The sequence below is a fragment of the Pelmatolapia mariae genome, linkage group LG16_19 (genome assembly GCF_036321145.2).
Source record: "Pelmatolapia mariae isolate MD_Pm_ZW linkage group LG16_19, Pm_UMD_F_2, whole genome shotgun sequence".
In the NCBI taxonomy this organism is placed as follows: domain Eukaryota; kingdom Metazoa; phylum Chordata; class Actinopteri; order Cichliformes; family Cichlidae; genus Pelmatolapia; species Pelmatolapia mariae.
In genome coordinates this window covers 24,667,224-24,680,720 of record NC_086241.1, presented here as the reverse complement: position 1 = coordinate 24,680,720, position 13,497 = coordinate 24,667,224, and the positions used below count along the sequence as shown (strand labels likewise).

Here is a 13,497-nt window from a genome sequence, read left to right as displayed (position 1 = left end):
GCTACGGTGGACGAAGTTGCAGTACTTCAGCAGAAGTTAGATGATATGGAAAATAGGGAACGGAGGAATAATCTGCGTTTTGTGGGGTTCCCCGAAGGCTGCGAGGAGATGGACGCGGGGAAGTTTCTGGAGGGAATCTTACCGAAGATTTTGAATCTGGTCCTTTCACGGGGCCTGGAAATAGAAAGAGCACATAGAGTTGGGGCTCCACCAAAGAGGTACGAAGGCGATCAACCTCCGCGAGCGAGACCACTTATAGCCAGATTCTTGAGATTCCAAGATCGTAATCAGGTCGCCGAGGCTGCCCGTCGCCTGGGGGATGTCGTATGGGAAGGTCACCGCATAATGATCTTCCTGGACTACTCAAGGTTGCTGAGTGAGAAGCGGAATAAGTTCAACGAGTGCAAGAAGCTTCTGCACAACAAACGTATTGGTTTCTCCTTAATCTACCCAGCAGTGCTTGTTGTGAAAGCTCCTCAGGGATCCCGTCGCTTCGAGGACCATAAAAAAGCAATGACTTTCATTCGCTCCATGGTATAAAACCGGTTTGTTTGCTTGTTTGTTTGGTTTTTTTTTGTTGTTGTTGTTTTTCCTTTTACCTGTTGTTTCTGCTTATTTTCTGGGTAGTAATATTCTCCGGTTAATTAACCCCGAAGTACTGGAACAGCCCGTGGCTCCTGGTTTTATTAATGGAGTTTTGATTATGTTTAGATAGAGATACAAATGATGAATATTACATGCTCGTTTCATTTTCGTATTAAGGACTATTCTGGAGGTTAACTCGGACCTCTTCTCTAACTGAAATGGACACAAGGTGGAGCGGTGAGTTCATACCCTTAGGGGATCTATTGTACTGTGTTCACTCTCAGTGTTCTGTTTGTTAAATTGTATTATAAGCATTAAATTAGAACAAAGATTGGTTTGGAAGGTATTTTTTATATATAAGACTGTAGAGCCAGTACATTCGATTGTGGTTTGTTTGTTTTTTTCCTCCTCAGACTAAATTATGGGTTTGGCCTGGACTAACGGGGTATGGGAGAGCAGGGCTCAAGGCAGTGGTAGTTAAGTGTATGATCACGGACTTTGGTAAGGGAGGAACCATTGCCAGAGGATCCCCGGCATGGTTGAGGTATTGTTTTAATAGTTTTGTTCTATATGGGGGTTTTTTTTATTAATTTTTGATGCCAAATTTCATTATTACAGGTTTCTGAATATCTTGCTTTATATGTACCTTAAAAATTATCTATTAGTAGTAATAATTTGAGTATTATGAACTGGAACGTCAAGGACCTCAATAATGCTATTAAGAAAAACAAAATATTGTCCTTTATAAAATCTAAGAAGTGTGACATTGCATTTGTTCAAGAGACCCACCTGTTGCCTCAAGATTCTCAGAAGCTATGCATGGGTTGGGTGGGATATGTAGGGGCAGCTAGTGGTACTAGTAAAAGTAGAGGAGTGGCCACTTTGATTGGTAAACACTTACAGTTTAAATGTATCCAAAAGAGTAAGGATGATGCTGGGAGAATGATGTTAATGTTGTGTGAAATTCAAGGGAAGGCGGTCATTTTAGCTAACGTATATGCTCCTAATGTAGACGATCCATCCTTTTTTGGACAATTAGAGAAAAAAATATCTGATATGGGGGACTATCCTATCATTATGGGGGGGGGACTTTAATGAGGTTATGGACCCGGTACTGGATTGGAGTTCCAGATCAATCTATGCTTCTAGGGCTCATAGGGCCCTAAAAGGGCTGACTGAGGCGTGTGGCCTCACAGATGTGTGGAGGTTACAAAACCCCTCTGGAAGGGACTATACTTTTTTCTCCCCCCCCCTCACCACTCCTTTTCAAGGATAGATTTTTTTTTGGTATCCCAATCACTAATGCCTGCTGTTGTATCGAGTAATATTGGTACCATAATCCTCTCGGATCATAGCCCTGTTTATCTCCTCATGTTACTATCTAATGCTATAGCTAGGACGCCTAGATGGAGACTTAATTCCACCCTTCTATTAGATGCAACATTCAAAGAGTCTCTTCGATCACAAATCAACCTGTATATAGAGACGAATGTCCCTACCGCCCCCTCAGCAGGAGTAGCATGGGAAGCACTAAAAGCTTTCCTGAGAGGTTATATAATCAGTGTTGGGGAGTAACGGAATACATGTACCGCCGTTACGTATTTAAAATACAAAATATGAGTAACTGTATTCCGTTACAGTTACCGTTTTAAAAAGTGGTATTTAGAATACAGTTACTTTGTTGAAATAAATGGATTACATTGCGGTCCTCTGTAATTTTGGTCATTCCACACCGCGCATTGCGGCTCGAAACCCAAACAAAACACACGAGAAGAGGCTGTTAAAAGAAAAAAAAAAAAAAAGCGTCCTGTTGGTGGCGTTAGTCAAACAATGGAGCCGGAGCCAGCAACAGTCAGCCAACAGAGTCAGCAGTGCACGTCGGACAGGAATGCATTTCAGAGTTGGAAGTTCCAACACCATTTCATATTCAAAGAAGAAAGGGATGGGCGGAATTTCACAGTGCAATGCAAACTCTGCTTGCCAGCAAAGAAGATGCTCTCTGCGTCAAAAGACTCCACCTCCAACCTAACAAAACATCTGAAAGTAAGTTATTTTAAAAAACTAAAGTTAACATACTGCAAATATCTTATTTTAGTTGTGGAAACTACCTAGGCTATGTGCCACTTCAGTAGCTTCGATATAATATTGCTGTGATTTTAGCTGGTAAACTTGATAGATAGCATTAACGAGCTGTAAATTATCATGTGCAGTTGTGAAAGCCATCCCAAAATGATTAACAGTAGGGTCGACATTAAGGTTGGGCGAGATTTAAAAATTTTCCAACCGACAATCGTCAGTGAAACGATAACCAACATAATCGTGCAGGTGACTTGTTAATGGGTGGAGCAATGTAATAATGCACGGACTCATTTGCGCATTTAGAACATAAATAGAAAGTTTAGTTTGGGGGGGGATATTTTTTCTTTTTCTCTTTTTGGAGTTTCTGTATTAACATAGCTACTCTTTGGATTATTCATTTATTTATTCGACATGCACCAAATTGCACAAAAAACTTAACTTTACCTCTGATATTTTTTTTATGGTCGCTGGAAGTGACATTTTGGTTTTTAACTTATTTGTTTTTTGGTCGAGTATCTAAGACATAAACACTGGAACACAGTTAAAGTGGAAAAAGAAGTTAGTTTCTTTGTATCCCTCCCCACCATTGTGGTTTTTTTATTTAAATTAAATGTTTTGTTTTTTCCTGAACATAGACTATTGCTTTTCTTTCATTCTGTTATGAGTTTGAGTAAATGAATCACTGCATTTGTTCATGCCGTTAAAACACCACTATTATATTTTCCATTTACTGCCTTTCTTACCTTCAACCAACATTATTATTATACTTACTCATGGGCAAAAAAAATTTAAAAAAATCCTCTTGTAAAAACAATCGGCGAAAAGCTCAACTTATTGTTGATAGTCGAGATATTCGTCCAATTGCCCAACCTTTTTGCAGTGATCTCGAATACAAAACAATTTCCTCATCAGTAATATTTTATCTTTTGGTCGCTCTCTCTCTTTTTTCTTTTTTTCTTTTTTTTCAGAGGATGCATCCCAGGGTTATACACAGTTTACCCAAAGCAAATACATCGGATCATGGTGATGATGGCAAAGACACAGCCCCTCCTCCTCTCAAACAAGCCATCCTTAGCACTCCAGCCATCACCCAAAGGACAGTAAATTCCTTGATATTTGACTTCATAGTCAATGAAGTGCAGCCCTTTTCTACCGTTGAGAACACCTCATTCCGTAAGATGGTTGAAGGACTAAGTGGGGGCAGGAGTCCTGTTTGCAGAAAAACATTGATGATTCACATTGAGAAAACCTTTCCAAAAATGAAGGAAGCAATAACTGAAATTCTTCTACATACTCAAAATGTGTGCACAACAGCAGATATCTGGACTGCGCATCACAGAAGTTTCATTGGCATCACATGTCACTGGATCGAGTCAGACACATTGGATCGCAAGTCTGCTGCACTGGCATGTGAGAGGATAAGAGGCCATCACACTTATGATGTTATTGCCGCCAAAATAAGTCAGGTTCATGCTGAATTCCAAATCCAAGGCAAGGTTAGTGCTACAGTCACAGACAATGGGAGCAATTTTGTAAAAGCTTTCAATGAATATGGAGATTCAGAAACATCTGGAAGACACAGATGATGTACAATTTGATGATGTCACTACAGTACTTGAGGAGGAGCAAGAACACGAGGAGGTGACCTTCTTTTTGCCACCACACCATCGATGTGCTGCGCACACACTAAATCTCATTGCCACGACTGACCTTGATAAAGCTGCTTCACAGCAGGGTGTTTCCAGAAAATTATATAGGAGTGCAAAGGCAAAATGTGCAGCCATCTGGAATAAGGCTCATTGCTCATCAGGTGCTTCTGATGTAATTGAAGAAATTGCCCAAATGAGATGTGTTGTACCTTCAGTGACTAGGTGGAGCTCAGAGTACCATGCAATCGAGAAGCTAATGAATCTACCTGAAAGTCAGCTCAATGAAATCTGTGAACAACTGAAGGTGGCAAAACTGCATCCTCAAGAGACAGTGTTTCTCAAAGAGTATGCAGCCATTCTGAAACCACTTGCCTACTCAGTCAACCTGCTCCAGGGGGAAAAGAACTGCTATTTCGGATATGTGATTCCCACCCTTCTCAGTCTGAAAGCCAAATTATCTGAAAAGTTGACACAAGTGCAATTTTCAACTCACATCCTCTTAGCAATCATCAAAGCAATAGACACTCGATTTGCAGCTTTATTAGCCTCCCATGAAGCAAGGATGGCAGCATCCACCATCCCAAAATTTCGACTCTGGTGGCTTGCTGATGATGAGAGAGAATCCATGAGAAGAACAATGGTCCAAGAGGCCCGTCTCCTCAACACAGAACCTTCTAATGACACGAGCACAACTGGACATGCCTCAGTGGGAAATGAGCCGGAAGATGATGACGACAGCTTCTTCAGTTTTCAGAGTACACAGGTGACCTGTTCTACAGCGGAGGATGAGGTACAGAGGTATCTTCAAGATTCAGATAAGACATTGACCTCATTAAAGGGATATCCATTGGTCAGAGCCCTCTTCTTAAAATACAATACAACTCTGCCGTCAAGTGCTCCTGTCGAGCGTCTCTTTAGCCACGGAGGACTTGTTTTCACCCCACACCGTAACCGCATGACAGACAAACACTTTGAACAGGTGCTCTTGCTGCGTTACAACCGCCTTTACTGGACTGTAGACTAGGCGAAACAGATGTAGGTAGTCTGCTGAAACTATCTTGGTATTGTTCACAGATAGGGCTTGCAACCTCAGTATTTTGTAGTCTTTAGTATTTGTTTTTGGCATGCATTCAAAAAGCAGCGCCAATTATTTGATTTTTGTGGCCAATTAAGGTTTTCAACCAAGCAGTTCAGCACTGACACCTTGGACAGTTCTTTGTTGCAGGCCTTTGTTAAATGGCCATAAGGTAATGTTGCTGAGTTGCATTAAAACATATATTGTCTTGTTTTAAAAATTATATCTAGGGGTAAGGTTTAAAATGTAATTTCTCATTGTTACATTGAGTTTGAATATCTGAGTTGTATTGAAAAATCTTTTGTAATTTAAAATTATTGGTGGAAGAATAATATTGACAGTAAATGCCAAAATAATATATTTTTCATTTTTGAGTATAATTTTATATATTGCCTTTTTCTGTCCTAATAAGAAAACAGTCATTGAAAATGCTGATATTTTTTCTCCTTGTGCAAGGCTACTTTTTGTTTTAACTAAGTGATGTTGGTGACCATAACAGTAAATACTTTTCAATGGCATATTTTATGTTTGTCTAATACTCTTCCACTTGTCAGCTTTATAAATAAAAAAAAATGTTAAGGAAAGACTGTGCTTTTTTATTATCTTTAAGAAGACAAAACAGCTTATACAAACATACCCAAGTCTTTGCTCCTCTACATTACATATATTATCTTAAGTTGGGCTTAACAGTTAATTGGTAAAGAAAAACAAACAAGGATTTGCAGGATGTGATAGCAACATTCATGTAGTTGTAAAAAGCATGACAATATATTAAGTAATCCAAAGTATTCAGAATACGTTACTCACATTGAGTAACTTAACGGAATACGTTACAAAATACATTTTGGGGCATGTATTCTGTATTCTGTACTGGAATACATTTTAAAAGTAACCTTCCCAACACTGTATATAATACAGCATGCCTCATTTAAAAAGAGGGAAAATATAACTAAACTTAAAAATCTAGAACGTCAGATTAAACTTGCTGATTTAAAATTTAAAAATGATTGTTCTTCATTAAATTTGAATGAATTGACCAAGTTAAAATATGAATTTAATGCAATACTGTCACAAAAAGCTGAATTTTCTCTATTTCGTGCCAGACAAAAACACTTCGAGGAAGGGGATAAGGCTGGAAGGCTCTTAGCGAGATATATTAAACAGAGAGAGGCTATGGCTATGATCTCAGCTGTTAAAGATAATAATGGACGTCTCTTCTTTAAACCTAAAGAAATTAATACAATATTTAGCAACTTTTATAAAGATCTTTATAGCTCGGAATCAAGCATTTCAGAGAGTGAAATAAAGAAATTTTTGTTATCTTTAAATCTTCTTAGGGTGACAGTGGATCAACTGAGATATTTGGACGCTCCCATTACCGTTGAAGAGATAGTGGGAGTTATTAAACACCTACCCTCTGATAAAGCACCAGGCCTGGATGGCTATACGGCTGTATTTTATAAATCCTTTCCAGAAGATCTAGCGCCACTGCTCTTAAACACTTACAACGAATCTTTTCAAGAGGGTATGCTCCCACCTTCACTATCTGAAGCCATCATTACACTTATCCTAAAGAAGGATAAGGACTCCACTCCGATAAGCCTGACCTCCTATGATAGTAAGATTTTATCTAAAATTCTGGCTAATCGATTAAACCGGGTAATAACCTCTCTTGTACATGTAGATCAAGTTGGTTTCATAAGCTCACGCTCTTCAGTTGACAATATTAGGAGGTTAATTGACATTATGTGGGCGGTTCAGGACAGTCATTCTCCCATAGCTGCGATTTCGCTGGATGCCGAAAAGGCATTCAACAGAGTCAAGTGGAGATATCTATTCGCCACTTTGGAATGTTTCGGTTTTACCAAAAGCTTTATTAATTGGATTCAGCTTATATATGTACACCCCAAGGCATCAGTACTTACAAATGGAATAATAGGGCCTTCTTTTGAACTAGGTAGAGGAAACAGGCAGGGGGATCCCCTCTCCCCACTTCTTTTTGCTCTGGCCCTTGAGCCGCTGGCAGTGGCTATTCGTAGGGAGCCCAATTTTCCAGGTGTCAATATAGGGAGAGACTGTCATAAGCTGTTGTTGTACGCCGATGACATCTTGCTTTTTATATCAGACCCAGAAAAGTCTTTAAACTCCTTGCAGGCAATAATAAATACGTTTTCAGCTATTTCTGGTTATAAGGTGAACTGGACCAAATCAGAGGCCCTTCCGTTAGCTAGTTATTGTCCCAGGTCACTTTTTCAAACCGGTATGTTTTCCTGGCCTCAGAAGGGCATTAAGTATTTAGGCATCACCTTCCCACCTCATCTGTCAGACCTGATAAAGATAAATTTTGAACCTTTACTCAGCGATATGAAAATTAATATTGATCGCTGGTCTCAGATGTATCTCTCAATGTGGGGAAAGGTCAATGTAATCAAAATGGTATGTACACCTAAGTTCAATTATTTGTTGCAGGCTCTACCAATTCATGTTCCCTTGAAATACACCAAACAATTTGACCAGCTTTGTAAAGCATTTATATGGAATAATAAAAAACCTAGATTGAATCTGAGAAAATTGCAGAAACCAGTGGACAGAGGTGGGTTAGGGATGCCTAATTTACTTTTATATCATTATGCTTTTTCTCTTCGGCATTTGGCACATTGGTTCTTACCCCCTGAGAAAGCGCCTCCTTGGTTTTCCATTGAAAGTACTGCTTGCTCGCCATTTACATCATTATATAGCTTATCAACTAATCTGTCCCCCCACATCCAATCACATCCGGTATTCTCTCATTTGAAAGAAGTATGGAAAAGAATGTCCAAATTATTCAAATTTGATCCATATCTTAACCAGTCTGCTGGCATTTGGTATAATCCCAAACTTTATATTGCTAAACTACCCTTCTTTTGGAAGCTCTGGTTTCAGAGAGGCATAACAGTTTTGGGGGATCTTTACGAAAACAGTACATTTAAATCATTTGAAAAACTTGCAGAGGAATTTGATTTACCCAGGCAGGAATTTTGGAAATACCTGCAACTAAGACACTTGATGGCCAATACATTTAGTTCATCCGCAAAGTTCCCTTTAAGCTGCGACTTTCTGGAGGAAAAAAAAAAAAACCTTTGGGCGTGGACAAGAGGCATCAGCTTATTACAAAATGCTTTTATTAGCCTCTGATCCTAACACACTGTCCCTCAAAAGAACGTGGGAAATGGACTTAAGTCTCAGCTTTACAGTGGAGGAATGGAATGGCATTCTCAGGAATTTGAAAAAAATGTCACGCGAATTGCGTTCAAGATTGGTCCAATTTAAGATTTTAAATAGAGTATACTGGACACCCTCACGGTTGCACAGGGTGGGTCTAGCGACTGATGATGCAAGTGCCAGCAGGGAAGTGGCACACTCTTACATCTGCTTTGGGGGTGCTCCAAAGTCCAAGATTATTGGACCCATATTCACACGATAGTAGAGAAGGTGGTAGGTCAAAGGGTCCCATTTATGAACAGCCTTTATGTATTAGGAGACCCTTCAGCTTTAAGTCACTTACCCACTCCTCTTGTTCACTGGATACAAATGGCTATTATGCTAGGGAGGAAGCTGCTGGTGAAAGAGTGGAAGGCCTCATCAACTCCTACCTTCTCTCAGTGGGACAGTGGGACTACCTCTTTGGGACAAGTGGCAGCTTATGAAAAATTATCATATAGACTGCTGAATAGACTGGACGATTATAATGATAAGTGGGCTAACTACTTTTTACATACAGGTCAGTGACGTATCCGGCTAAAGTAGTTAAGGTCGGACTAAATAGGATAGCTGTAATAGGGTCTATGTGAAATATTGGCATCAGTGTGTATTTAGGTTGGGTTTTGTGTTGTTGGTTTTTTTTGGGGTTTTTTTGTTTGTTTTTTTGATGGAAATATGCATTGATTATCAATTTGTTGTGTTGTTGTTACTGGGAATGTCCATCCTGTTATCTTGTTTTTGTCTTTTTTTTATTTATTATTATTATTATTAAAATGTAATAAAGTTTGAGTCAAAAGAAAGCAGTGCAACTTCCCCATAAGTATAACCACACCTTTCAGTGTTTTTACCCTGATTAGTAAATGTGGCCTTAGTGTTTTACCGCTGTTGCCTAGAGAGCCAGTTGTGCACAGGAAGCAGCACGGTGTGGCTAGTTTTTGCCGGCAGCTCGTGCACAATAGTGTCCTCTGCTTTAGGAGGATCAGCAGTTCCCTGCAAGGAGTACAGCATGCCTGTCCCATCGGGAAAAGCAAAAAAGACTGATCCCTGAGGCAAAAGGAAGGAGAAATGTACAATTTTCAGGGATTAAATCCATTTAATCAATCAATCATATCTATATACATTTCATATTTAACTCAGTGCCACTAAAATGGCATTGCTCCTCTACCTGATGTTTTTTTCCAGAAGCAGTCATGGTCATAGGTCGGTAGGTGATTGTGAATGCCGTGTTCTGGTGGGGCTTGAAGTTCACAGAGAGTGCAGCACTCCAGTGCTCACCCTCAATGACAGCTGCGATGCTGCAACACTGGTTTGTGGGGTTGAGCACAGACAGGGTCTGAGTGTGAGAGCCACGAACTGGGCAAACAAAATTCACCACCTGCACACAGAGAGATGGCAGCAACAGTTCAGTGACAGATAGCTCAAAGGCGCTGACATTACAAAGAACAGATGATGTGTGAAGTTTAAACTTCTGATGTCAAAACATAATCTTGCCACATCTGAGCTACATTTGCTGATATGAGAAATTAATTCCTGCGTTATGGTAAAAAATTAGATTACCTTCAACTCAATCTCTAGATAGACTTCTTATAGCCATTAGTGTTACAGAGCTAATTGAAGTGTATATATGTTTCACATCGCCTGATGTTGACCTCTAACCATCCCTACAATCTGAAACACTCACAGTCATCTTTACTATTGTGCCATCATCTGGTTTCAATTAGTTCATTTACATATTAGTATTATTCTTAATAGATATGATGTAGCCAACGCTGAATTTATTGACTGGTTACTGGAAACACTGTCCCATGTGAGTGAGCAGATCCTTATTAGAAACCTGAAACTATGCCATGTGGTTATTTAAAATAATTAAATGGAAACAGAAATGCATTGTTAGTTTATTGAATACATACAGCACTGCTGCTCTGCATGTGAATACTGAAAGGTAAGATTAAAGTCTCTCACTTTTAACTCAATAGCACAAATAATGCATCACTTACACATGTAAGTCAGGGGTTAAAAGTTAGATCACATACATGCATCATGTAAATATGACAGATTCTCATCCTCACTGGTCTTCAAAAGCATTCAGTTAACCTGAAATAGCTCTTAACAAGTAACTATCCAATGATCAATCAGATGTTTGTTTTTTTGTTTTGTTTGTTTACTTTATTACTCAACACTGTATTTGTCTGAAAATGTGCTTCAGTCAAACCTCTCTGCTGGTGGAGGTGGCGATGCAGGAGCCAGTGACAGTAAGGGTGATGGGTGAGGAGGAACCCTCCACAAAGCAGGACAGATTCTCATATCTTGTGTCATTACGCAGCTCCACAGGGGCAAACGTCACTTGAAAGGGAACTTCCATCCCTGGGTTGATAAATCCTTTTAATGGCACAATGGACAACTCTGCAGGAAAATCCTCTGTTTTCCAGTTAAACCTGTAAGAAGGTGGATTGAAAAGTAAAAAGCAAATAGGAGGATATAATCCTGTGCATGTGACACCTGATTGCAATAACACAATACTGTGTGTCTGTGTAGAGATTTGTTTGCTGGTAGCGTCTAACCTTACCTGGCACTACTGTCGCCAGTATTTGTCATGATAATCTTCTTCTTGACCTGGCAGTGCTGGACCACAGCTCCAAAGGAAAGGCAGTCCTGGTCCAGCTGAACTTCGACACCCTGGTAGTTTTTTGTGAATTATGTTAACGGTAATCGTTGTTATAAGATCATAGCATTCAGTTTAATTCATATTAGTAATACTGTATATAGTCAGAACTTTTTAAAGGAAGTCTGAAGGAAAGGTTTATTAAAAATATTTTATGTGACAATTTACTCCTGATTAGAAGCTGATGCTGATCAAGACACATAAAAAAACAGATTATCTGTTTCACAGTGAAATTTATGTACCTGGCAAGAGCCTTGGATGGTCAGCAGGGGTTGGATCAAGCCTAAACACTTTGCCTGCAGCTCAGCAATGAAGGGACGAATGCGCTGATGAGGTGAGAAATGGATCTGAACATTACATGACCCGCCACTAGACTTCAGCTTCAGCTCACCTTCTGGACTGAAAGACAGATCCTGGGAGAGAGGGTGACATGAAGTGGTGCTCCAGTGGACTGCTGCATATCTTGCCTGTTTTGTCTGTCTGCATACCTTTTGATCAATTGGTGTATCTGTGCTGAGCATTAGGGTGCAAGAAAGGTCGATACTGCTGCGATTTACTAGAACCACCTGTTTTTTCATCTTCTGACCCAGTTTCAGAGGTCCCAATTTCACCTTCTTCTGCCTTGGATGCTCAACTTCCAGCTTCCAGGACACAAAGTCAGGATATGATATTAAAAACATACTGATTTTGATACATTTTATGGTCAAATTATGAAGCCAGTGGACATGAGAGCATCTTCACATTGGATCCAGGTTTTTGAAAATCTGATATCAATAAAATTATTAAATATGTAGCTTGATTTTATAAATCTTACATGTGTTCAAGTTGCTTTTTCAAACACATAATACAGTTAAATGCTATATTGATATAAGCCTATATTAGATCTAAAAGATGCCTTTTAATCCATCCATAACCACTGTGAGGTGAGTATTCAATCTATGTTCTAGGTCTAGGCTGACAAGCTGCTCCTGGAGATACCCAGGTCCAAGAGAAAGCTCAGAGGGGACAGGGCCTTCTCTATTGCTGCTCCTAATCTGTGGAACAATCTGCCCCAGCACATTGGAGAGGCCCCTTCACTGTCCACTTTTAAAACATGTCTTAAAACCCATTTTTACTCCTTGGCTTATGACACAGTCTGACCCTGATTTTATTGTTTTAATCTAATGTGCTGATTTTATTGTATTAAATGTAATTCTAATTATCATTTTATACTCTTTTATTTTATTTTTTTTGCTATTTGTGCTAATTTTATTATTTTAAATATCATTTTAATTATTATCTAATTTTTTTTTACGACAAAATTGTATTTTGACGAAAAACCTAAATATAGCTGTTGAGTCCAGCACATGCACAGTGATTCTCACCTTCATCTCAATGCCCTGCCCCAGTATCTCCACCTGTTTTGTGACACAGCTGTTTAAGATGAAGGTGAGCTTCTCGTGATACTGACATGGCTCACGAGGATAAAAGGTGAATGGTATCTCTTTTACACCACCAGGTGACAAAATATCTGCATGGAAGTCCATCTCCAAGAAAGCAGTGTTCTTGAACTGGCACTGGATGCTGAGGAGTAGAAGACAGGAATCTAATTTTAGACTCTCAAAATCTCATTTATTCTGATTATAGTAACAACTGAGTCGTGGAGAGAAACAGAACCGAGGCATCCTGCTGAAAGCACAAGCTTTGAAGGATCAGATTCTGTGAGTCAAATTTTTGTTTATCTACACAGCAATGTGCTGTTCTCAGAGTTACCTGACACAAAAAAACAAAAATCTGAATGATACTAGAGCCTGACTGATATATTGGTGGCGTCACTATCAGCGATATTAGCGATATGCTAGTATTTGTATTTGAGACGAATGATAAACACAAATTAAAAAAGTAAAGAAGAGGAAGGAGAAACATCCTTCTACGATGTTCTGAGTGTTGATTTTGCAAAGTTTGCCAAACAGAAATAAACTATGCAACATCAAAATCTGCAGTTTCCCAGTGGCAACATATAAACTGCAACATATACAACAACTGGCTGATTCGTGCAGAATGTAAATGAGTAATCCATGGTTTGCTGCAGCAGTTAAAAAAAAGCTTATTTTTAAACTGCGACACTGAAAAAATGCTGAGTAAAAATTTGAAATTGAATTAAAAGCAATTTATCAATCAGGCTCTAAATGAGCCTCTTGTTTCTGGACCTTCTGTGTGATGTTGCT

The 13,497-nt window shown here is 39.2% G+C and overlaps 1 protein-coding gene across 1 annotated transcript in view; it reads right to left on the bottom strand.

The window, feature by feature from the left end:
- LOC134644485 (hydrocephalus-inducing protein homolog) overlaps nucleotides 1–13,497 on the bottom strand; it is a 64,370-nt gene that overhangs the window by 7,621 nt on the left and 43,252 nt on the right. The window contains exons 79-85 of the mRNA XM_063497570.1: nucleotides 12,655–12,853; nucleotides 11,779–11,931; nucleotides 11,533–11,703; nucleotides 11,195–11,304; nucleotides 10,841–11,063; nucleotides 9,794–10,003; nucleotides 9,509–9,672 (exon numbers count right to left, since the gene is read on the bottom strand). Coding sequence (XP_063353640.1) covers nucleotides 9,509–9,672; nucleotides 9,794–10,003; nucleotides 10,841–11,063; nucleotides 11,195–11,304; nucleotides 11,533–11,703; nucleotides 11,779–11,931; nucleotides 12,655–12,853 — 1,230 coding nt within the window. The remainder of the gene's footprint in view (nucleotides 1–9,508; nucleotides 9,673–9,793; nucleotides 10,004–10,840; nucleotides 11,064–11,194; nucleotides 11,305–11,532; nucleotides 11,704–11,778; nucleotides 11,932–12,654; nucleotides 12,854–13,497) is intronic.